A 26745-nucleotide genomic window follows, 5' to 3' on the forward strand; every position below is an offset into this window, starting at 1 on the left:
TAAACTTTTTTTTTAAATACTTCATTAATGAGATTTTTAGCCAATGGCTAGTTTATCTCGGAGGACTAGGAAACTCATCTTACTCACTTCCAAGATGATCTTCAAGTATTCAAGCAAAACTGGTCCCGAAAGGTTAGTATTGGAAATGTTGCCATGTTCCATAGACTTTGAAGTATGACTGACAAAAGAGTGAACGACCTAAATTAGGAAATTAGGATCCGAAATACTGGTACACGCAAAAAGAATCCGTTACTGACAACCCTACTTATGGTCGGCTTCTTTCACAGTTTAATGTAGTAATTTTGATGACCAGGTAACACAATCTAGCAATTTATGGTCGCAGTTATTCCTTGCTCTTGCGTAGTCGATTCGAACCGTAAATTATGTTGCACAAAGAAGCATAAAACATGTGACCATTACACGTCTTATTTGTCCACTGTTCTCCATTAGCCACAAGAGACACTTAACCCATCTCACAAATCAACTTAAATCGATCTTGATGGTCTGCTGCTACTTCAACGGAGTAGGCATGGGCCTTTGAATGCGTAAGAGAAAGTAAGGGGGTAAAAGTATCAACGAAGGAAGAAAGCATCAAATTTGCCGTCACACTACCAAATGTTGTTCCTATCTATCTTCTTCCACACTTTCCGCTCTCTAGCAGAATGATTGAGTAGTACCGTAATTTCTTGCCATATTTTATTATTATGCGACGTTAACCTTTTCCCCCTTCAACCTCCCACGGAAGACCTATACCCAACCCATCAATTTCCTCGGCACCTCCGCTGCTGCCATTGCAGTCACAGCATCGGGATCGTGGATCATGTTACATAGTGCTTCCGTTTGCTGCATCGCCTACCTAGTCAGTTCGACGCTGGTTGTTTCAAAAGGACCTATGTCGATAACTCCACGAATCATAGCCGTTTGTGACTAGGGCCATTATGAAAGATCAGTGTCGAGTTGGTTGGTCTTAGGTACAGCCATGAACCCGAAGGGACACGGCCTGACTCGTCATCGCGCGCCATCAATAACGACGTCATTATCGGCGGCGCTGTACCAACCAACGAAACCCGACGGCACGCTTACACCCTTCAACCCTCATTCCGCAGAACCGTAGGCATGGCAAAAGAGAGCTAGAACATTTTTATTACTTTATTGTGATAAAAGAATCCACCTCCGCCTCAATGAAAGAGACGTGTGGTTATTGTTCGCGAGAGCCTACTTTTATCGCTGTTTTTACTTGTGGATCCTTTCACCTCTCTCCCTGGGGCAGGGGACTGGGGATGAAAGGTCAAAGATATGATTATCATTAGCGGAACATAGAAATAACACGTACGCACGATTGGCACACTATTGTGTGAGGAAGAAGGCGGGATTTGATGGCTCTTCGGGGTTGCGAGTGGCTTTCCGATTTTGTGGTCCATTGACGATGGGTTTTATGAGCCGGGAGTTTTGCTGGGCGGAATAGGAAACTTGATTACACAACAGCAAAACATTTTTATTTTAGAAGATTGAATTTATGTTTTGATTTTTTCACTTTAAAAAATAATCTATAGGGAACTGCGTTTTACTTAATAGGCTGACGATATGCCTCAATGTAATCTAATCTTCGATAAACTCGTCATTATAAAGGAGGTCTGGATTTTGAGGAAAATAAAACCTGCCCGTGATGTTGTTGGCTTGCAACAATTTAAAAAAAAAAACACCTAAGTTTATGACCGATAACTTCTTTTTAATTAATATATCATCCAATCAGTACGACGAACCTCCAACGAGCCAACGAAGCAATTCCTAAGAGCACCCTGTCCCTCCTGGATTTGAACCATAGAAAAATCCTTCCACTCAGCAAATCGAAAGCTTCTTAAAGCAATTTTCTAATATCACACACCGCGAGTTCAGGAATCCCATCGCCAGCCCCCTCCGACCATCAGCAGACGCTCTCAGTCCCCATATTTTGCTTCATACCTTGCTGGAAAACATATTTCATACGGCCTTTGTAATGCAAAGCATGTCTAATGCTAAAAATGTTCAACATCACCAGAATGCGGCCCTCCGGCATCAACTACAGCATCAGCAGCAGCAGCAGCAGTGTAGCGAGCAAACTTGACAGTGAATGAGAGACGAGCCTTGAGATGGAGCCAAAAAAGAAAATCTGCAACAAAATCGTTGTAGGTGAAACGGTGGGGTAGAGGGGGAGGTGGAGTAGACCAGTATCCTCCACTTTTAAATAACAACAACAAAAGCGAAGAAGTGAAGAAACAGAAAACTCCCCTGCCTCCCCTTGCTGCTAGAACGAGCCAATGTACGTACCTCTATGGCTTTTTCTTCGAGCTTCTTTTCCGATAGCGACACACTTTTTCCGCTTCATGGCGGCCGGCGGTGGTGGTACTGAGAAAAGGGGGTACTTGCTGTGTAGGAGCCACCTACATAGCAGGAAGCGAAAAAATCTCATTTCATCGAGAGGCACCGAGAGTAGCGGGCAAATTCCTGCTTAAATCAGCTATCTCTTCACATAAATTCACTCCCCACATTCACATGCTCTCCGTTCGGGCACGTTTTCGGTTGGTTGGCCGTTGGCGTGGTGCCCTAGAATGGGCTTCTTGGCTCCCGGTGCTGCAATCTGACGTGAAGAAAGTATTTGTTTTCGTGGGGGAAACTAATCCACATTAGGTTGGATGTTTGGAGAAAAAGTAGCAAACTTTTAAACCAACAATGAGCGCTGAATCAATATTGGAATGATGCATTGCTGAGTAACTCTGCTCGATTGTGGGGAGTATCCAAATTATATTGGACCATACAACGATGACAGCGTGGTAGGGTAGGGAATAAATAAATACATAGGTATTAACTATGTTTTTGCAAAGTTAGTTTATTCAACCTCCTCTCCTAGGCTAAATTCCCTCACATTGGGCTTAACGCTACCCATCAAATCCTGTGCAACACTTGCGTCATCTTTCTTACACACTTTCATCCACTCTTTCTTCAGATCCTTGTCATTTTTTGAAGACCTTACCTGTTTTCCGGAGCTTGCCCTTCATAATCGCCCAGAATTTTTCTATTGGGGAAGGTTGGCGAGTTTGACGGATTTGCCTCCTTCGGCACAAAAACAACATCGTTGACTTCGTACCACTCCATCACCGGTTTTGCGTAATGGCATGATGTCAGATCCGGCCAAAACAGAGTGTCACCTTTGCGGGACCGGAGGAAGGACAGCATCCTTCTTTATATATTTGGCCGTTGATGGTGTCGGTAGTTATGTTCGGCTTACTGAATTTGCCACACCCACAGATCATCTGCCACGCAAAGTCCTTCTTGGCAAACTTGTCTACCTTATTCTTCCGGAACATCCAAGTCGAAAACATCAGGTCTGGAATCTGCTTGGCTTTAATGTAGATCTCGTCGTCCATTACGATGCATTTCGGCTGCACCAACCACTCGCGGTACAGCTTCCTGACACGGGATATGGCCACCATATTCTGTTTATCGGTTTTGGTTAGGCACCTTCCTTACCTTGAAGACATGAAGTCCGGTCCGCTTCATTGTCTGCTGAACGAACCAGACGGAAGAATTGACCTTCTTGGTCACGTCCCGAATCGAAAGGTTCGGATTGCGCTTGAAGTAACCCCTCACCTTCCTTGCGTTCACACGGTCGTCTTCGCTTTTCTTCCGCTGCCAGCTCGCCGCTGGGTCGTATGGGTCTCCTTGAACGATTTTACCACACGGAACACGGTCGAATGTTCATTTTCAAAATGTTTCGCGATCCACCTGTGGGACCGGCCTGGGGTTTCCACGACCGCTGCCATAAATTTTTGTCAAAGAACTTCTTGCTTGGAAGCCATCTCGAGAACCACTTGACAGATTGTGACGAGATTTTGCACATGGAAACCGTGCAGAATTTTAACGTGTTTAATGTAATTTAATGTAAATATATGTAGTGGTTTTAAGTTTAAATATAGTTAGTGGAGAATTACCGTTGCCTATGTGCTTATACGTGTATAATGTCTAAGGAGAAAGTGATCGGTCATGAATCTCAGCATTAACACTGCGGAAGTGCAGTATTTTCCCTACATCAACCGTTTCCATCAATGCCACCATCGTGTTGGAGGAGTGGAGCACCACCTACATTATACAGTTCACGAAGGAACCAACTCACCAAGGACACCACCCCAACATTTGGTCCTTCGAGCCGGATAGTGTGTACTTGAACTAGGCTTGGGAACGGACTACGGATTTGGATAACCACGGAATGCATGCAATTCAATATATGGAAATCCACAACTCGATTGCCTATTACGGAATGGTTCGGAAATGAACATGGACCACTCAAAACATCTGAGCAGCGTTCACGTCGCACTGCTACAACCACAAATAGTACATCCATCGGTTGGAACGGTACCAATGAACCATAGGTGTCACGTCCCTCGGACGGTACGCACCTACCTTAACAACACCTTGTCTTCATCGACCGTTGGCATGACTGGCGTTAGGGTCGATGAAAGGCAATTTGACAGGGAGAGAGAACAAGCAAACTGCTGATTCATGCAAAGGCCACGGTATCGTAGTAAGGCAATAATTTAATCTAGTGCATTTAGATGTTTTTTTGAGCTTAGTCAGTTACGATTAAAAGTGTTGGTTTATTGATTATTCTAGAATTGGTTGCCCTAGAATTTATTACCCTACAATTGGTTATCCTACAAGTTGTTTATTCTATAATTTAGTAATACTAGTTTGAACAAAGGTAAGAATTGAATCCTAAACTAACTAAACGAATTAGTAAAAAGCTTATCCTAAATGTATACCTATTCATGCAGCTTAACCTAAATTGGGAGATCTGGCTCAGTGGAATCGTGGTAAAGGAGGTTAGGAGGCACTAAACGTAAGCAAATTTATATACCCGTATTCTAAAAACTAATTAATTCTTTATTAAAGGAAATTTTAACCAACTTAAAATTCCTGTGGTGGTTCATTGTTTCGGAAATCTCCCTCCAGTTGGCTCGGCCAACAAATTAAAATTTCGTTTACCAAGGAACGATGTCGGATAAAAGTCCTCATAGCGACGCAGTCGCGAGCTCGACTCCCAAATCTCAAAATCGTGCCAATCCAGTGCATAAAGCCACACCGGTGGTTCAGAGTACTTGTGCGAATTGCGATCAGCTGGACGATGATGATATGGTGCAATGCGACACTTGCGATGTGTGGCACCATTTCTCGTGTGTGGGTGTTTCCGCGGACGTCATGGACCATAGTTGGGTTTGCTTGAAATGCGCTACCGCGAAAGCAACCAAATGTGTGAAATCCCGAAGGAAGAAACCATTGCAGAAAAAATCGTTCATCAAGAAGGTGGTTCGGCCAAGTAATGCGAAATGTGCGCAGAAGGTGACCGCTACAGCGAAGCGGGCCGATGGTGTTGGTGTTTCGGATGGGCAACGTGGAGCAGTTCCAGTTGCTACAACGAGCGGAAACAAGGAGCGTGTGAAGGCGGCAGTACAGTCGATAGTGCGCAAAGCCGGTTCAGTTCGAGGTTCAGTTGCATCGGCAGCATCAGCCAAGGCGCGTTTGGATGTGGAACTTAAGCGGATTGAGGCAGAAGAAGCATTGATGCAGGAAGAGATACGTCGTAAGCGGAAATTAGTGAAGAAGAAATTTGACGTCCTGAAGGAGATGGCTGATTTGGAAGGCAGTGGTGAGTCTGTTCCTGATCTGCAGATTTCCCGTAAGAAAGTGGTGGATTGGTTGAAGCATCGAGACGAGAAGCGTACGTCGATCGAAGATTCCAGCGTTGATTCGGAAAACGAAAGCGAGACTGAAGATTCGAGGGAGGATGACGATTCCAGCGAAGATTCGAGCGAGGGTTCCGGAGAAGAGCCAACATCTGTCAGTGAAACGGATCGTGATGACGATGACAGGCGACGCAGGAGATCGACGATGAAACCAACCAGGAAAATACGGAAAGACGCCAGCAGGCCCGTACGCAACAACCAACTCTCCAAAAACGAACTAGCAGCGCGCCAGGTCGTTCCCCGCGAGTTACCTAAATTTAACGGTAATCCTGAGGAATGGCCAATGTTCCTGTCTACGTATGAGGATACTACGAAGATGTGCGGGTATACCGAAGCCGAAAACATGATTCGTTTGAGAAACTGTTTGAAGGGGGACGCATTCAATGCCGTTCGAAGTTTCTTAATGCGACCTGAAACTGTGGAAAGAGCGATCAGTGCATTGAAATTGCGTTTCGGAAGGCCGGAGACAATAATCGAGTACCTGAAGGACAAAATTGTGTCGATGCCGAGTATTAAGCCTGACGCTATGGACAAGCTTGTGGATTTTGCTCTGGAGGTACAAAATCTGTGTGCCACTGTAGAATCTTGTGGAGCACAAGAGTACATGTTTGATATGACGCTGCTGAAGGAGTTCGTCAAGAAACTGCCACCGCAAATACGACTGGACTGGGCGCGGTACAAAAGGAAGCTTTCCAAGGTGCAATTGACCACCTTCAGCCAATGGATTTACAATTTGGCGGAAGATGTGAACGTGGTGTTCGAGCCTCAGTGCCGAGGGAGCAAGAATCAGGAATTTCAACGAGTTCGAAAGGAAAAGTACGTGAATACTCACTCAGAGGTCATTGCCAAGGACAAACATCAGCAACAGCATTCGACTCCAAGCAGCACAGTGACCGGAGACAGCAAACCTTGCCCGGCATGCAAGGGTGATTGCAAAAATCTCGGGAAATGCAAGCGATTCCAGGAGCTATCGTACGAAGCGAGATGGGCGACAGTTCGTGGATTCAACTTTTGCCGCAAGTGTTTACGACAGCACAAAGGTGGTTGCAACTCTGTTGTTTGCGGAAAGAATGGTTGCACCTTCGAGCATCATGTATTACTCCATAAGGATATGTCTGTTCCAGCAGGACCGAGCAGAGGCGCACTTAACACACGTGAACCGCAAAGTCAGAATGAAGAACGCAATGTGAATACACACCAGTCTGGTATGGGTCCCGGTTCTTTTCGCTACTTGCCAGTAACTCTGTTTGGAAATGGAGTGCAGGCAAAGTGTCACGCCTTTTTGGACGACGGATCGGAGCTCACTCTAATCGACCAGGAATTAGCCGAGGAGTTAAATCTGTCTGGAGATGTCCTTCCACTTTGTCTAAAGTGGACGGGTGGCACACACCGGTACGAGTCCAATTCAAGGAGTGTAAACATTGAGATCAGCGGACACGGAGGGAAACGAACGTGGCTTCAGGACGTAAGAACGGTTGAAGAGTTGCAGTTACCTTTCCAATCTTTGGATATGGCTCATCTCGCGGAGAAGCACACATACTTACGTGGATTGCCGGTTGAATCTTATTCAAACGTCCACCCGCGAATACTGATAGGTCTACGGCACGCCAATCTCATGTTAGTTCGTCGGAGCCGCGAGGGAACGATAGGTGAACCGATTGCCGTGAAAACAAATCTCGGCTGGACGGTGTATGGTGGTTGGACCATGGAGAACTCGTTAAACAACACCAGTCACACTTATCATATCTGTACCTGCAACGAGCAAAACGAAACATATCTCAACCAAATGGTAAAAGACTACTTTTCCATCGACAGTTTGGTAGTCAAGCCGAACCAGCTCCGAATGTCTAAAGATGACGAACGTGCCATGTCACTGCTTGAATCTCGTACACACTTCAACGGAGTCCGCTACGAAACGGGACTGCTGTGGCGTTCTGATAAAATTCGTTTGCCGGATAATGAAGCTGTAGCAGTTCGTCGTTGGAGATGTTTGGAGAAGCGCATGGAAAAGGATGAGGATCTGGCGAATACCATGAACGAGAAGATTGCGGAATATAGGACGAAAAACTACATCCGTAAGTTGACATCGGAGGAGCTTGCAGCAAAGTACGATCGGGTTTGGTATTTGCCTATTTTCCCGGTATTTAACCCAAATAAACCCGGAAAAGTGCGGATTGTCTGGGACGCTGCCGCACAAGCGTATGGAATATCCTTGAACTCGGCACTCCTCACTGGTCCAGATCTACTAGCATCGTTGGTTGGCATACTATATCGGTTTCGGGAGTATCGGATCGGTGTGTGTGCGGATATTCGAGAGATGTTCCACCAGATGGGGATCATTCCCGAAGACCAGCATTGCCAGCGTTTCCTGTGGGGTGATCGTGATGAAGACGGGCCGATCACATACATAATGCAAGTTATGACCTTCGGAGCGAGCTGTTCCCCAGCCACGACCCAGTATGTGAAGAACAGGAACGCCGACAGATTCGAGGAAGAATTTCCGGAAGCGGTAGCCGTCATCAAAGAAGGGCACTATGTGGACGACATGGTGATAAGCGTAGAAACGGAACAGAAAGCGGTTGAGCTGGCTGAAGCAGTACGGTTCATACACATGCAAGGTGGATTTGAGATCCGTAATTGGGTATCGAACTCGTCATTGGTACAACTCAAAATGAACGGAGAGAAGGCGGTTGAAAAGGACTTAAATATTACTACCGAGCTAGCAAACCAGAAAATACTGGGAATGTGGTGGGATACGCGAGATGATGTCTTCAAGTACAAGATTTGCTGGACGAGATTTGATCAAGCGTTGCTCAATGGAAGTCGTTGCCCTACAAAAAGGGAGATTCTCCGGACGCTAATGACAATTTACGATCCACTAGGTCTCATCGATCATTTCCTGATCCTGCTGAAAATCCTCCTGCAAGAAGTATGGCGCGCTAATGTTCAATGGGACGAGAGTATTCCTGAGAATTTGTTCGAGAGATGGCGTGATTGGGTACGTTTGCTGCCAGAGTTAGAACAACTGCGGATTCCTAGATGCTACCGGCAAATTGTGACGTCAACGGAAGCTGCTACTATCGAAATGCACGTTTTTGTAGATGCGAGCGAAAGCGCCATGGCGGCGGTCGTATACCTGCGATTAACGGAAGACGGTAACGTGGAATGCGCGCTGGTGGCTGCCAAGACACGGGTAGCACCTATCAAGTACACTTCAATTCCACGGCTGGAGCTCCAGGCTGCTGTTCTCGGCTGCAGACTGGCGGCTAGCGTTACACAAAACCTGACAATGAAAATCTCCAAACGCACATTCTGGACCGATTCTCGGAATGTACTTTGTTGGCTACGAGCCGACCACAAACGGTACAGCGCATTCGTAGGATCAAGAGTTAGCGAAATTTTGGAGTCAACAAACCTCCAAGAGTGGAGATGGGTACCAACCCGAATGAACGTGGCTGACGATGGAACACGATGGCGGGACCATCTCGATTTATCATCCAGAAGCAGGTGGTTTAGGGGTCCTGAGTTCCTGATGCAAACAGAGGAGACATGGCCCGAGCTTCCACTGAAATCTCTTTCCACTGAGGAAGACATGAGACCCAGTATACTTCTTCACTACAAAGCTCCGGAACCGGCAATCGACGTTTGCAGATTTTCAAGTTGGCGGCGGCTGTTAGCGGTAACTGGATACGTACTCCGATTTTGCTCGAATCTCCGACGTCGTCATTGCAAAGATTCACCTGTTTCTGGACCTCTGTCATCGGAGGAGCTACGAAAAGCTGAAGCATACCATTTTCGACAAGCGCAACGGGATGTATACCAGGATGAAGTCGCAACATTGGATGCAAAAGTGGCAACAGTTAAGCAGATTCCGAAGACCAGCTCTATCTATAAATTGAGTCCATTTGTAGATGACTTGGGTGTCATGAGAATGAAAGGCAGAACCGGAGTGTGCTCCTATTTACATAGTGACGCGAAGAACCCTGTTATTCTACCACCAGTTCACCCAGTGACATCGTTAATACTTGCACATTACCACGAAAAATATTTGCATCGCAACTACGAGATCGTTGTCAATGAAGTCCGTCAAAAATTTAGCATTTTCCGTTTGAGACAGACTCTAGCCAAAATTCGCAAGAACTGCCAGTGGTGCAAAAACCGAGACGCTCTTCCTCGGCCACCAGAAATGGCCGATCTTCCAGCAGCAAGGCTGTCCGCATACACAAGGCCATTCGCACATGTGGGGGTCGATTATTTTGGCCCAATTGAGGTATCTGTGGGTCGAAGGGTCGAAAAAAGATGGGGTGTTCTACTGACTTGCCTGACGATAAGAGCCGTCCATATTGAGGTAGCCAACACTCTCACAACAAGCTCTTGCATTATGGCTTTAAAAAACTTTATCGCTCGAAGAGGTACACCTGTAGCCTTTTATAGCGACCGAGGAACCAACTTTGTGGGTGCCAACCGGGTGCTACAGGAGATCCATCAGGTAATCGACCAAAATCAACTAATGAACGAGTTCGTTACTTCATCCACGGCTTGGCACTTCAACCCACCAGCGTCGCCCCACATGGGCGGTAGTTGGGAGCGTCTAGTCCAATCGGTCAAGCGCAATCTGGTGGAAGTTCTACGTGTACGACGACCAAGCGATGAAGAGTTAAGGAACGCTCTAACGGAAATAGAAGGTGTACTCAACGCGCGCCCTCTTACTCACGTGCCCATCGACGACGAAGCCGCACCAGCTTTAACTCCCAACCACTTCCTTTTGGGCTCATCTGATGGATCTAAGCCGTTGACGACGATCGATGCGGATACTGCGGTGTTACAACGAGGGTTCCCAACGTCCCAGTGGTTAGCAAACCTGTTCTGGAAACGCTGGATTAGGGATTATCTTCCCGATATAACACGGCGCTCGAAATGGCACATGAAGATGAAACCTTTGCAGGTAGGAGATATTGTGGTCATTGCGGACCACGAGAACCCCAGAAACTGTTGGCCCAAAGGGCGGGTCATCGGAGTGGTAATCAGCGGAGGACAAACTCGTAAGGCTACCGTGCAGACTATCAGCGGGATCTACGAGCGGCCAACGGTGAAGCTGGCAGTGTTGGATGTCAGGCGCGAGACGGAGTAAGCTGGACCGGAGGACCGGGTCCACGTACGGGGGGGAGTGTCACGTCCCTCGGACGGTACGCACCTACCTTAACAACACCTTGTCTTCATCGACCGTTGGCATGACTGGCGTTAGGGTCGATGAAAGGCAATTTGACAGGGAGAGAGAACAAGCAAACTGCTGATTCATGCAAAGGCCACGGTATCGTAGTAAGGCAATAATTTAATCTAGTGCATTTAGATGTTTTTTTGAGCTTAGTCAGTTACGATTAAAAGTGTTGGTTTATTGATTATTCTAGAATTGGTTGCCCTAGAATTTATTACCCTACAATTGGTTATCCTACAAGTTGTTTATTCTATAATTTAGTAATACTAGTTTGAACAAAGGTAAGAATTGAATCCTAAACTAACTAAACGAATTAGTAAAAAGCTTATCCTAAATGTATACCTATTCATGCAGCTTAACCTAAATTGGGAGATCTGGCTCAGTGGAATCGTGGTAAAGGAGGTTAGGAGGCACTAAACGTAAGCAAATTTATATACCCGTATTCTAAAAACTAATTAATTCTTTATTAAAGGAAATTTTAACCAACCTAAAATTCCTGTGGTGGTTCATTGTTTCGGAAATCTCCCTCCAGTTGGCTCGGCCAACAATAGGAAAGACACCCACGAGCTACGGTCACCGTCGCTTGGATCTCGAGGTTTCATGTCCGATAGAAGTCGGATGTCGTCGTACACGGATTCACGAAGTTTCGGGATATTGAAATCAATCATCCTCGGAACATCTCGGATCAACAAGGTTCAGAGCAGCTCGTAATCAATGTTACTTACTCCCACTACGTTTGGACTTCCCAGATTGCCGAAATAGCACCAACACAACTATTCAAACCAAATGGACAGAGGAAAATCGAATTAGATTGGCCAGCTGTGCCTCTCTGTAAGGTAAGCAGCTTTGCACGGTATATGCCTAGCCAAGCTAGGACTACTCGGCAGAATACTACATACACACCTCTCTTTTCGATACCAACCAAATCGGCTATTATGCTTGTAACCGGCCAGCCTAGCGAGTTTCCCGGGATTTAAGTAAGGTGGCTTACGCGCCACTCCTTTCGGTGACCACCTACCAGTTGACGGTTTTCCCGGCCGTTGAGACCCTCAGGGAAGGGTCTAATTACTCCCGAAAATGAGAAGGGAAACGAGCTGGCTAGCGCAAAGTCTCGGCAAAGGCCTCATTGGTTATACGACCTGAAAGTTGTGGAAAAGGAAAGTCTACGTGATAGCAAAAGAATCCAGCTGACAACGGAAACTAAACCCACCGATTTCTCATCACTGGGAGACTTAGACGACCACACCTTTCAACAGTACAAGACTCGAGAGTGGTCTTGGTTGATCTCGGGGCAACCTCCCCAGTAAAACGAATAAAGTAAAGAAGAGAATTACGGCGCGATTAACATGTATCCCCTCTCAGGGACTTTCTTATCGGTTCGAAAAAAAAATATATTGTTCTTCTCTCTATCGCCTAGGCCTACGTACTACGGGCTTTCCCTGTCTCTCTACCTAACATTCTTCATTGTTCATTTTGGGAGTGTAGTGCGTGCGTGCGATGTGTTCATCCTACAGTGTGTGTGTGTGTGCTCAGGGTGGCATTCGGCGCAAGCGCGATTCGAATGAATGCCACTAGAATTTTTCGGTCGTAACCACGCTACCTACTTGTAGTCATTCGGTGGCGGGAAGAACTGAGCCATGCGCATGGTCTTATATTATATCAGGCCTACCCTAATGGGGGTTGTGGTGGATTATCTCATTTGTTACAATACATAGAGCTATACTGTCTTCAACAAAGTTGTTGTACTGAGATAGACCAACAAGCCTGTGTCATTGGATTCAGGTTTAATTGGGAACTACGCGAGGGACGCTTCACTTTTATGTTACTTATGACGGATGCTATAATATATGGATCTTAGGTCCAACATACAATGTTTCGTGATCCTGGCCATATAGAAAGTTTCTGTCTTCAGCAAAGTTGACCAAGTGACCAAATCCTTTCGGATTGTGGTCATATTAGTTCAGAACTCTCTCACTACGCAGCGCTAGTGTGCACAAGAGCTTCCTATATAAGCTGTATCTCAAAATCCTGGCCATATAGAAGGTTACTGTCTTGAGCAAAGTTGTTCAGGCGCCCAAGTCCTTTCGGATGGTGGGCATAATAGTTTAGAACTCTCTCACTACTCAGCGCTAGTGTGCATGTGAACTTCCTATATAAACTGTACCTCGAGAACCTGGCCATATAGAACGTTGCTGTCTTCAGCAAAGTTGTTCAAGTGACCAAGTCCTTTCGGATGGTGGTCATATTATTTAAGAACTCTCTCACTACGCGGCGCTAGTGTGCACATGAACTTCCTTAATATGTTATTTCTGGAAAACTTGTCCATATAAGATGTTCCTGTGCAATGCTAGGACACGAAACGGAATAGGGATGACGTGTAGAGAAGCTGTAAATCGATTTCGGACGCCATTTTGAAATCCAAGATGGTGGTCATCGATTCAAGAAAAACTGTCAAATACCCTACAATATGGGTATTTTCGGAAAGGGGATGACGTTAGAAGCTGGAAATCGATGTCAAACGTCATTTTAGAATCCAAGATGGCGGCCATCAGTTCAAGAAAAACTGTAGAATACCCTACAATATGGGTATTTCCGAAACGAGGACGACGTGTAGAGGCCGGAAATCGATTCCAGGCTACATTTTAGAATCCAAGATTGGGGCCATCGGTTCAAGAAAAACTGTCAAATACCATACGATATGGACATTTTCGGAAAGGGAACGACGTGAAACCAAAAAGGGAACGACGTGAGACCAGAAATCAATGCCAGACGACGGCATTGTGAAATCCAAGATGTCGACCACCAGCTCAAAAAAAAAAACGGTCAAATACTCTACAATATGGGTATTTCTGGATAGGGGATGACGTGAAGAGACTGTAAATCGATGCTAGACGCCATTTTGTAATCCAAGATGGCAACAATCGGTTCGAGAAAAACTGTCAAATACTCTAAAATATGGGTATTTTCGGAAAGGGAATGACGTGTAGGGGACGACGGAGGAGTTTTGCTCCTTGATAACACTCCGTTGCATCCGCTCACAATAATGCTTCTATAAATGCCACCAAAGATAACGTTATTGATTCAACCCCTTGATCAAGGCATCATCAATAATTTCTAGCTGAAGTATGTCAAGAGAAGCTACAGTTTTATTCTGGAAATAGCCGAGAATGAAGGCCTTTCACTAGCGGATACACGAAAGTAGTTCAGCATCAAGAATTGTTTCGAATGATTGGATTTGGTTCTAAAGGCCATAAAACAAAGCACGTTGGTAAACTGCTTGAAGGAAATTCTTCCGTCGTATTTCGCGAATTCACAATGCAATGACGACAACGAGGATTTGCAGATCATGTCCAAAATTCAATAAATTCACGAAAACTTTGGTGCGCTAGGGATAAGAAGCACGGTGAAATCAACGAAATCATAAGAGATGCACCGCCTACAACAGATGAAATTGTTAGCGAACTGGACCCATCTATAATGAATATGGTTTATATTTTCATCCCACCACGGTAGAAATCGAGTTCAAAATAAATCAACTCTCCGAGTTGGAAACCTTCTGCACATTGGACAGTAAGGTCGAACAGAGTGCAAAAATGCAAGATTTGCTAAAGGATGTCGAAACGTTCCTATCTTGCTCAATGATACGTTATACACATTATACAAATTATACGCAATATGCTTGGTAAGCATGATGCAGAAAAAAAAAAAAAACTAATGCGAGGCAAGATTTTGAGCTCCAAAATACTCTAAAACATTAATTAGATCACAATCATCTTCCTAATGGATTATTGCCAAACCTACCCCGTAAACGGTTCACGTAAACTGTGTTGATCTGATACGAGGCTGTCCATAGCCACTAAATGACCCTTCGAAAGCCAATTGCCACCATTTTGGATCCTAAAATGGTGGCAGACATCGATTTTGGGCCTATACACGTCATCCCCATTAATAGTTTACGTTAAAGCAAAGGCCGTCATCTTCAATTTCAAAATGGCGGGTGGCATCGATATCTGATCTCTACACGTCACTCCCTATCCAAAAATACCCATATTGTAAAACTTGACAGTTTTTATTGAACCAATGCCCGCCAGCTATGATTCCAAAATGACGACTTGAATCGATATTCAACCTCTACACGTCATCCCCTCCCCAAAAATACTCATATTGAAGGGCATTTGACAGTTTTTCTTGAACCGATGGCTGACATCTTGGATTTCAAAATGGCGTCTGGCATCGATTTCCAGCCTCTACACGTCGTTCCTTTTCCGAAAATATCCATATTGTAGGGTAATTGACAGTTTTCTTGAATCGATGACCACCATCTTGGATTTTAAAATGGCGTCCGAAATCGATTTAAAGCCTCTCTACACGTCATCACTATTCGTTTTTGTGTTCTCACATTGCACAGGAACATCTCATATGGACAAGCTTTCCAGAAATAACATATTAAGGAAGTTCAAGTGCAAACTAGCGCCACGTAGTGAGAGAGTTCTTAAATAATATGATCACCATCCGAAAGGACTTGGTCACCTGAACAACTTTGCTTAAGACAGCAACGTTCTGTATGGCCAAGTTCTCGAGATACAGTTTATATAGGAAGTTCACATGCAAACTAGCGCTACTTCGTGAGAGAGTTCTCAACTATTATGCCCACCATCCAAAAGGACTTGGTCGCCTGAACAACTTTGCTCAAGACAGTAACCTTCTATATGGCCAGGATTTTGAGATATAGCTTATATAGGAAGCTCATGTGCACACTAGCGCTGCGTAGTGAGAGAGTTCTGAACTAATATGGCCACAATCCGAAAGGACTTGGTCACTTGAACAACTTTTCTGAAGACAGTAACTTTCTATGTAGCCAGGATCGCGAAATATTCTATGTTGGACCTAAGATCCATATATTATAACGCCCGTCATAAGTAACATAAAAGTGAAGCGCCTCTAGCGGCGTAGTTCCCACTTAAACCTGAATCCAATGACCCAGGCTTGTTGGTCTATCCCAGTACACCATATTTGTTGAAGACAGTATAGCTTTATATATTGAAACAAATGAGATAATCCACCACAGCCCCTATTAGTGAAAATTCCATAAGCTGTGGGTATCCTTATTCGCGGATACTCCGGCAATGAGGATCCGGCAATAAGGGATACCGGCAATAAGGAATCCGGCAATAAGGATTCCTGACTGTACTCACGGTTTTACAGCGTATCTACGCTTTGAGGCGTGTCGGGAATATCGCCATCGGTATCACAACGGTCACTACTACGCAAGTAAGTGCACCGCTGATCGAAGTCACGTCGATGGATGATGATGACGTTGATGTCGATGCCTCGTGGTTTGTGATCTTCGAGGTTTGACCGTTATGGCGTCGGGGATGAACTTCGACGTTGCAGATGAACTTCCACCAGATTGTGTCTCCACGTTGATTGGCGCACGAAATGGCGAACGGATGTCTTGCCAACCTGCCTAGGGCGTGATATTGGCGAACGCAACCCTCTTCCGGTCACCGTACGTCCGGGAACTCCGTAGCAAGCAGGTGGGGTTAGAAGCGATCGATACTATAGGTGTGATGTGCTGGTTGCGCAAGACTGCCACAAATATATAGAAACACATGTTGCCGTTTGGCAGCGGAATAAGCACACGCACAAAGAACACAATTTGATCGCACTGTTACCTGTTTTCCCAAAACCACTAGCACACAATTTTTCAGCAACGCACAAACTTGTTCAAGAAGCCTACTAACTGCTAAAGGGAAAGCCTAAGTTAGTCACAGAAAGGTAACACATGCCAAGTTTAAATCACCTCCAATTACACATCACGGCACGAACTAAAACTGATCGCTCCTGCCTCTTCCACAAGCCAGAACGAAGTGATCGAACCAAGTCCCAAATCCTCAGATAAGGCGCGAGATTCAAATCATCTCCACTATCAGTTTGCGTCATTTCCCGAGAGAAATGACGAAGCTCTAGATTCGTTTATTATCACGAAACGTGACAGGAGACAGGATAAGGGAAAGTGGGGTATCCTTTATCGAGCAACTTTGCATTATCCATTCTCTCGTTTCACTCCCAAATCCGAAGAGAGACAAAGGCTACGACTGGGTCAAGGAAATCTGAATACGTTTTGCTTGGGTCAACGGTCAGAAGCAAGCGCGCAATTTTTGGTGATTTTTCCTATCGTTCTACTTTTTAGGCGGCGGATTACATGTGCGCTATAGGCTTAGGTAGGGAACTCATTATCTACATTTTACGTGGTCGTTGAATATTAATTAATTATTTAACAAGAAAACAAATATCTAACAATTAACGACATTCATGTTCGTTACATGCTATCCATCGCCTCGGAGACATCAAACCAAATACGGATAGGAGGAATGTCATCTTAACGTTACGCTGAACACAGCTACGGTAGCCACCACCACCTATACTCCAACACTTCGATGGCGAGGTACTGTACGGTTCACGATGATGTGCAGGGCAACTCATCACAACGGAAGGTCGCCAATACACAACAAGGTCAACCATTTCACTGGACACTGGCAAGTCCTCGGTTCATTCAGCATCCAACGGCAAAGGGCTGTCTTGAATGTTTGGCAGTAAATCGACGGTTCCATTGATTCCCACTTCAATTCACGGTTCCAAGAATACCCCTTCAACGGACCACGGGCACAAAGGGTGTCTGTTCTCATTCTTATGGGTCACTAGCACACAGGGTGTCAGACTCCAATCCAACGGATTACGGACATGGAACGTCCGATTCCAATCGGTAAGTGGGCACATGGGTGTCCACTCTACACAGCTATGGTACACGGATACAAAGGGTGTCCAATCCTTACCTTTCCGAACGGACGCTAGGGGCGTCTATTTTCATCTCCAATGGTACACGGGCACAAAGGGCGACCGTTTCCTACACATACGGACCAGGACACTAGGCGTGCTCGCTTCATACTCCAATGGTACATGGCTCCAATTAACCAAGGAAAAGCATATGGACACTTGGTGTGTAGGTGTGACAGAAATGATGAGATGGTGAAAAAAACGGCCGCTCAGGTTAGCCAATAGAGTTTCCAAAATATGATGAGCGGTATTCGAAGAAAAATTCGAGGTTTCATCAAAACCAAATTGGAATATTTTTTGCGGTATATTTCCTTTAAAGAGCAATACATGTCCTTAATTTTGAGTACTCAACGTTTTTATTTCATTTGATCATTTGATCCAGCTTAGGAAAAACGGCTTATTACAGATCATTCGGGTGAGACCCTTTCTCTATATTTGTGTACATTATATTTCAATCAGTATTTATAAAAAAAAACTTCACAAAATAAGGATTCTAAATTTAAATTGAGGAGCTCGGTTAGCTTAGTGGCTGCCGCTTTTGCTTAGTGAGTAGAAGCTCATGGGTTTACTCTCAAGCTAATCCAAAACAAAACAATTGCTATGTTCGTATCGCCTGCTTAATCCTTCCTATCCAACTCCGTAGCATCTATGGGAACGTCGGTGAGTCACTGGCCTCCCGTTAAGTAGATATTATATCAATAACATCCTTCTTCTCCCCGTAACGGAGAAGATGGGCGTGGCCGGCAATAGTAAATTGTTCTATACTTTGATTGGGGAACTATTCACTTCCAAATAGTTTTGACGTAGACTACGTCTTACGGGAAGGTACTGGGGATAAATCGAAAATCTAAAATTGCGACCGTCACGAAGAGGTGTAAGGTTTTGAACGCTTATAGCTTTGTCATTTATAGATGAAATTAGAATTCAAATACACCAATCGATAGCAAATAACTCTCACCATTTTCTCAAAAAAAATTCGTTAAATGTGCAAATTAAAAATGATAATTTTATCACTGTTTCAATGACATAAACGTTCTCCCCAAACCAAGTCGTCATAATCGAGTACCATTTGGTTGCGCAACGTTTTGCTTTTGCTTAGCTTGAACCTGTAAAACTATATAAAAGCTCTGCTGTCGTTCCTGCACTCATTAAAGCTTTGGAAGGCGTGGCAAGCAGAAGCAGGAGCAAATCAGGCAAAGGTGAATTTTTTTCCTCTGCCTCTGCTGAACATTACCGAAGTCAGGCTAGAGCGCAGCTGTTGTGAATCCACTCATTTTCGCATCGGACGGACGGAGAGGTAAAATTGCAGCAGTCAGCATGATCACCTTGATGACAACCAACGATGGGGTGGAGAGGATGTGGAATTTGTGGAGATCGAACAATTGGTCCTTTTCCTTCAATTTGACCACACATATTTTGCAGAAAAATTTATTGAGACTGTTATTTTTATAAAACAACCCCCCCCCCCCCCCCATCCTCTTATAACGGCAACCTAAAAAGAATTGATGTCAATTGTTTCAACCGCCAAAAGAGTCAAAAATTCAAGTTGAGAGTAAATTTGCATGTCATGCATGCTGTTCCTCTCACAGAAACAAAATAGTGTAAAACATGTCTGGTGTCTCTTTATAAGCAATTAGATTAACATCTAAAGTCCATCCTTTTTTACATATTCTGCACAAAAATACTTTCTGTCACGTCTTTAAAAAAATGGTGGAAAATCCAGTCAGGGGCGGGGCTTTGAAAGAAGTTTTTGTGCAGAATATGTAAAAAGGAGAGACTTCGGATGTATTTTTTCTGAAGAATATGTAAAAAAGGTGGGACTTTTTATGTTGTATACAAATTACAGATGCATTACTGTAATAACTGTCAAAATCCTATGAATTTTTCACGCTAGTGTTCGTGAGATTCTGCATGACGATCTGAATTTTGATGATTTTGGGCCGTCCCTATGTTGAAGTGGGATCCAGAGGGACGGTAAAAATTAATTTACATCTTTAAGTATAGCTTTACATTGTTGTTTGTTACAAAATTCATGCACCAAGTGGCGAGTTTCTTGGTGGTGTTGTGTTAAGTTCGGTCCAACAAAAATTAAATCTCATACATTAAGCTATCCAATGAACATTTAGAATTATGATCCTGCTTGAATCGACGAATTTTTGATTGCTTGAAGTAACAAATTATGATTAACTATTGAACATGGACCAAACTTTCTAATTTTGTGAAAGCACAACCCTGAATATCAAATTTTAGATTATGCTGATGGAAAGAAAGTGAGGGGGCAATCCCAAGTAATCAACAAGCCTGCTCAATAATAATCCGACTAATAATGCGCCAAAGCCCTGTATTAGTTAGTATGTTAGCTTTATGTAACAAAATCAATCCAAATTAGCGGGCTAATTGGTTACCTCCCAAGTCAAATTTTTGGTTTTATTAGGGTACTGTAGACCATAATTTAGACTGGAAGAGTGCATTAAAACCTCAATAAAACTTACAATGTTATTTGGGCTGCGATGTGCAATACATGCTTGTGAACGATTTACCACCTGAGGTATCCCACTGCGATCAAGCGTTTGGTTAAACGTTTTATCCATAACAAATGTTCAACGGAGATGGGATGGGCATTGAAGTGTGCACGAGGAATATACTTTATAACAGTGGATTAAAGACAAGTGTTTCATAGGCGGAAATATCCCCAACGAAAATCCCAGAAACAGTCAGAAAAATAACTAATGCTTGAAATGCGAACAAGAAGAAGAAGTCAATATTTTTTGGGCTTTTTCTAGCTTCCTGGAGAAAACATTACCTAAATTCTAAGTAGTTTCTAATTAATTTAAAGGTCATGTGGTATTCGTTCAATGCTAGAATTTGTATGTAACACTTCAATACTGTTACGCATTTGACAACAAACATTTGGTTGCTGGGTACATTATCAAAGAGATTTGGGAGTGATGTGGCTGGCAGCAAGGCGAGCAAACGTTCAATGGAAGTAACTGGTAAGCAACAATAATTTATGGCAGTCCTGAAAAGAACCGTTTTGTCGTGATGGTTGAGTAATGCTGAGCTATTGGGGTGTTCAACACGATGAGGCTGACGCGCTTGGCATAGCGACTCACGAAGAGCTACTGAATCCGATCAGTAGCGATACGGTTTCTTCCAATTTCTTCAGTGAATGGACGCTCATGTAGGCTGCAGCTCACTGCTTGCGGGCAGTCTTTCGTTGTGTACTGCAGAACAAAGCTCAACGCCACGCGCTGAAAGCAGTGCTGCTGCTGAAATTCGACTTTGAAATCTGTGTTAGAGAAAGCGCTTTTTACAGGCAATCGGTTATAATTTTTATCACCATTGAAACAGTTGGATATTTGTGTAATTTTCAACAGTTACCTATTGAACATTGATAAAGTGTGCAACTAAGCAGGTTCGTAGAAAAAATTCCAATAGATTGGCCGGTTTAGAATTGAAATCTATTCGCTAACGACAGTGTTATTAGTGGTCAAAACTTGACCTCTTTTCGTATCGCGGTCGATTTTAGATTTTTGAAATTGTATCCCAATGTATTGCCGATCGATGTAATCCTACGTCTAAAGACACATCTGTGTCATTTGAAAATATATCTAAATCTAAAACACACAAATACAAGAAATAAACATCATGTAAAGTCTAAGTAACCGTTGACTTCTTCTGATTTGATCCACATTTTAGAGAGATTTTTATTTTAATCTAATTTTTAAGAATTCAATTTTTTTCTTGATTATCAACAAAGCACTACTTGCGAAACATATAAAGTTACAATTAACATTCTAGAGTGTTTTATTACAAAATAAGACAATCTAGCATTTGATAGTTTTAAACAGATATGCCAAATATTTTATATTATTAAAACGCAAATTTCTCAAAATGGGTATATTGAGAATTTTATTCTGACAGCATCATCATGCCCCCCATCGTTTATTACATAAGAAAACTTATCGACAAAAAGCAATTTTCGTATTTCCTGTCACCATTTGCAAGAGAGTTCGTGGGGCCAGGCGGAATTCATGGGTGCCCACGAACCAAATTGTTGCCGCGAATACAACATGCCCACACATCAATTGCTCATCGATTTCAAATCCGCATACGACACAATCGATCGAGATCAGCTATGGCAGATAATGCACGATGGATTTCCAGATAAACTGACGTGATTGGTCAAGGCTAAGATAGATCGAGTGATGTGCGTTGTTCGAGTATCGGGGACACTCTCGAGTCCCTTTGAATCTCGAAGGGAGTTACGGCAAGGTGATGGACTTTCTTGTCTGCTATTCAACATCGCGTTAGAAGGTGTGATCAAAAGAGCTGGGATAGACACGAGTGGCACGATCTTCAGGGAGTCCATCCAGTTTATTGGCTTCGCCGATGACATCGACATCATGGCACGGAACTTTGAGACGATGGCGAAAACGTACATCAGAGTGAAAGCTGAAGCTAGGCGGATTGGACTTGCCATCAACGCATCGAAGACGAAATACATGAGAGGAACAGGTTCTAGGGAAGACAATGTTAGCCTCCCACCCCGAGTTCAGATTGACGGTGACAAAATCGAGGTGGTCGACGAGTTCGTGTATTTTGGTTCACTGGTGACCGTCGAAAATGATACCAGCAGAGAAATTTGGATAATTTGGACTCCGGAGGACGCTCCGGTCGAATAAAATTCGCCGCCGCACGAGGTTGACTATCTACAAGACACTGATTAGGCCGGTAGTGCTCTATGGCCACTAGACCTGGACTATGCTCGTGGAGGACCAACGCATCCTTGCTGTTTTCAAACGGAAGGTGTTGCGTACTGGAGGGTCATCTACGGTGGAGTGACGATGGATGACGGAACGTGGAGGAGGCGAATGTACCACGAATTGCACCAGCAGCTGGGAGAACCATCCATCGTCCACGTTGCAAAAATTGGGCGACTACGGTAAGCTGGGTACGTCCTAAGAATGCCGCACGACGACCCAATGGCCTTGGATCGAGTAGAGTGGAGACGACTTTTTCGGACAGCAGAGAACAACAAGGCCGTAGCCTGATTGGTAAGGTAAGATAAGTATTTCCTGAGAAACAGCATTCTGAAGCAAACAATGTCAAAAATTATGTGATGATTTCCAATTTTTTCTTATTTTTCTCGCCCATTGTTTAAAATTGTTTTTAAGCAAGAAAACATGAAATCAAGTTAAAAATGGTTTACAATGTGGCCAAGTTTAATTTTCCTACTAATAGCAGTAATGGATGTTTTGTGTGGATATAGGGCCAATTAAGGGAGCACTAGTGCCATATATCTGGTACACTTCCCCCATTTCTCATGGAAGATTTTGTGTCACATAATTTGGGAGCATCGGTCGATTTTGTCATTTACCAATTTTCTATGTTTATTTCATCCTTATCGTCGACCATCCGAGCAAAATTGTTACAGTTTGCTTTCGGCCAAAAAAAAAAAAAAATAAAAGAAGAAAAATCCCACAGTTCACTACTAAGCCTCCGGCTTCAACGAGTCGAACTTCTGCATTGGACTCCACCTCATGATCCCTGTCACCGGAATTAGGAAGTTCTTTCAACTCTCTTAGACTGTCCCTATCTTCATCCTCAACCCCACCTTAGTGAGTCAAGTCCAAATCACCTCCTTAGGCAGCGAAAAAGGACCATCCCTTTCCCAGTTTGTCCCAACGCAAAAAAAAAACCCAAGCAACAAAGCGGGAAAAATAAGTTCGACCGAATAAAACCATTGTCTTCATCTTCTTCCGCTTCTTTTACTTCGGTGCTGATTACATCAGTAGGATGTCCTCTCTTCTCTTGAGGCAGTCTCGCCCGCGCTCGAGTCGCCTGGGATCGTCCCTAATATTAGCAGTGATTTACAAGAAAATTAATTTAGGATATAATTGTGTATTCGGTTACATAATAAGATAACTTTTGTTATTGCCGCTGCAGAATATGGGCGATCTTGGACCCACTCGCCGCCGCCAGTTTTCGCTGCCACGAACCCAAAAGGAAGCAAGGGAAAACTGCGATAAAGGCTTTTCCCAAGCCGTCGAATCCACCAGCGCGCACCACACCGCACCGCGGCAGACGACCGCATGTTTCTTGCTTGTCTGTGTGTGTGTGTGTGTGTGTGTGTGTGTGTGTGTGCGCGTTTGCAGTGTCTGCGGCTGTGGTTAATTCCGCTGTGTTATCAAGATTTTGTCCTTATCTTGGGACCGTCTTTGTCGTCGTCCTCGTCGTCGTCTTTGGGTGCGGTGCGGCGTTTCCAAGTACCTAATGGTACTGGGTTCAGCAGGGCTAAAAATTGGAATCGCAACGCAGACCATCAGTAGGTAGATTGGGAAGCAGCCGTAGCCGTAGCAGTTACTGGCCGCACTTTTTGGCTGCTTTGTTCTTTCGCTAAAAATCAAGGAAATTGTTTTGCGATGAAGATTTAATTATGGCGAGATCGGCATCATATTCGAGTTCAGGATGAATTGAATATGTGTCGCGAGGGAGAGACTGAATTTAGATGGTGATTTATGAGTCATAAGTATGCGATATGATGGTGGACCAGGTGCGTTCTTCATAATTCGCTGTACTGTGGGGATTCAGGTGGTCAATAAGAAGAAGATTGACGTTTTGCGATTCAGAAAGTGTGAATCATAGCAGATACTCTAACTATGATAACCTGAAGATATTTCTGCCTAATTTTATGACTAGCAAAAGATAATGTGTCGCAGGATGGAGTTTAATCCAAGTTAGAAACTGGTCACTTCACCGGGGGCATCCTGAACATGTCCACACGGGAAAAAATCCGGTCTCCGAAATGAGAAAAATGACTCATGATTTCATGAACACATCGTATTTTTATGTTATTAAAATACACCATGAACAATATTCATGATAGCCCATGTGTGTTGATGAATGGGTGCGGTATCCTACGCAGGTGTGGAAGCTGCCTTCCTGCACATTCGATTGCCGTCAATGGATGGCAATCGATGTCCGTCGGTGATTGGCACTAGATTGCGGAACAGAGACCGACGTTAAATAAAGGAAAGAATATTCATGATATCATAAGCAATTTTTGCGTAACGAAGCCAAGATTCCTGAAATCATAAATTGTCCGAGTTGAAATCATGATCTGAATTCATGAATTTAACTTTTAGCTTTTAAACCAAGAAATGTAAAAAGAATAGAATAAAGCAACAGACTAGATTCGAACTAAGAATCATACGATCATTAAACCCATGTTTTGACTACTAGACTATCAATACTTGTATAAGATGAAAGGCAAAGGGCGTACAAGAGATACCTATGTAGAGCGGCTTATGAACACGGTTTGCCAAGTACGTGTAACGCTTGTAGCGGTCTTGATTTCACTGCATTATGAAATCATGAATTTCTATCACGAAATCAAGAATCATTGTTTTCATTTCATGATTTTTTATTCATCAAAATGGAAGTGAATTTGTTTCCGTGCAAATGTGGTCTACGTGGTCCCTGGCACTTGATATGACTACCATTGTACTAAGTTTTCAAATTCTCATATGATTTGTGGTGTCGCATGATTGACCAAGTCAAAAATTGGCCACTTCCCAGGTGGTACCCAGAACATGTCCAGATGTGGTCTTTATGGTCCCGAGCACTTGATTTGGCTACCATTGAACTAGTTTTTGAATTCTCATGTTATTTGAGGTGTCGTATGATGGGTTTTGGTCCAAGCCGAGAACTAACCACTTCCCCGGGGCTTCCCGGAGCATGTCCGGATGTTGCCAATGTGGACCTTTGCATTTGATATGACTTCTTTTGAACTTGTTTACGAATTCTCGAGTGATTTGATATGTCGCATGATGGGTTTTGGTCCAAGTCAGAATCTGGCCACTTCCCCGGGGGTACCCAGAACATGTCCAGATGTGGTCTAAGTGGTATCAGGCACTTGATTTGACTACCATTGAACTAGTTTTCGAATTCTCATATGATCGCATGATTTGATTTGGTTCAAATCAGAAACTGGCCACTTCCCCTGGAGTACCCAGAACATGTCCAGATGTGGTCTACGTGGTATTTGATATGACTACCATTGAACTAGTTTTTGGATTCTCGAGTGATTTGAGATGCCGCATGATGCCATTTGGTCCAAATCAGTAACTGGCCACTTCCTGAATTTCGCTGAATGTGTCATTCCACCAAATAGCAAGCCATTTTCTACGGTTTTGAACTTTTCTCTAACTTCAGTAAATTTTGAAATCAGTCTCCAAAAAAGATTAAGAAGGTTTGATTTTTTCAACCTGGCAAGCTATTCAAATGTAATGCTTCCTTCTTTTGAATATGATCAGTTCTTTCGAGTTGTACTGATTTCCAAAAATTTTATAAAATCAATGATTTACATTTGTAGAAATGTTTCCTTCTTTTAAACATGACCCATTCGGCAAAATGACCCATCCGGCGAAATGTCCTTCGGTGAAATATTCTTAGGCGAAACGTCTTTCGGCGAAACGTCCTTCGGAAAATATGTCCTTCGACGAAATGACACAGTCCCATCCTGAATATGTGCAGATGTGGTCTATGTGGTCTCGGGTGCTTGATTTGACTACCATTGAACTATTTTTCGAATTTTCATGTAATTTGAGGTGGGTTTTGGTCCAAGTCGAGATCTAACCACATCCCCGGGGCTACCCGGAACATGTCCAAATGTGGTCCTTGTGGACCATTGCATTTGATTTGACTAACATTGAACTTGTTTAAGAATTCTCGAGTGATTCGAGTGTCGCATGATGGATGTTGGTCCTAGTCAGAATCTGGCCACTTTCCCGGGGGTACCCAGAACATGTCCAGATGTGGTCTAAGTGGTATCAGGCACTTGATTTGACTACCATTGAACTAGTTTTCGAATTCTCATATGATCGCATGATGAGATTTGGTTCAAATCAGAAA

At 43.8% G+C, this 26745-nt stretch overlaps 2 protein-coding genes across 4 annotated transcripts in view; one reads left to right on the forward strand and one right to left on the reverse strand.

Annotated features, from left to right (window-relative positions):
- LOC135698143 (uncharacterized) overlaps window positions 1–26745 on the reverse strand; it is a 160284-nt gene that overhangs the window by 63898 nt on the left and 69641 nt on the right. The gene's annotated exons all lie outside the window — the stretch shown is intronic.
- Window positions 5029–10908, forward strand: LOC135698052 (uncharacterized). The gene is made up of 2 exons (XM_065217914.1): window positions 5029–9108; window positions 10255–10908. The coding sequence occupies exons 1-2, from the start codon at window positions 5029–5031 to the stop codon at window positions 10906–10908; spliced, it is 4734 nt and encodes a 1577-aa protein (XP_065073986.1).

The sequence above is a fragment of the Ochlerotatus camptorhynchus genome, unplaced genomic scaffold (assembly GCF_037179485.1).
Source record: "Ochlerotatus camptorhynchus isolate MF236.1 unplaced genomic scaffold, CSIRO-AGI_Acam_v1.1 ptg000082l, whole genome shotgun sequence".
Classification (NCBI taxonomy): Eukaryota; Metazoa; Arthropoda; class Insecta; order Diptera; family Culicidae; genus Ochlerotatus; species Ochlerotatus camptorhynchus.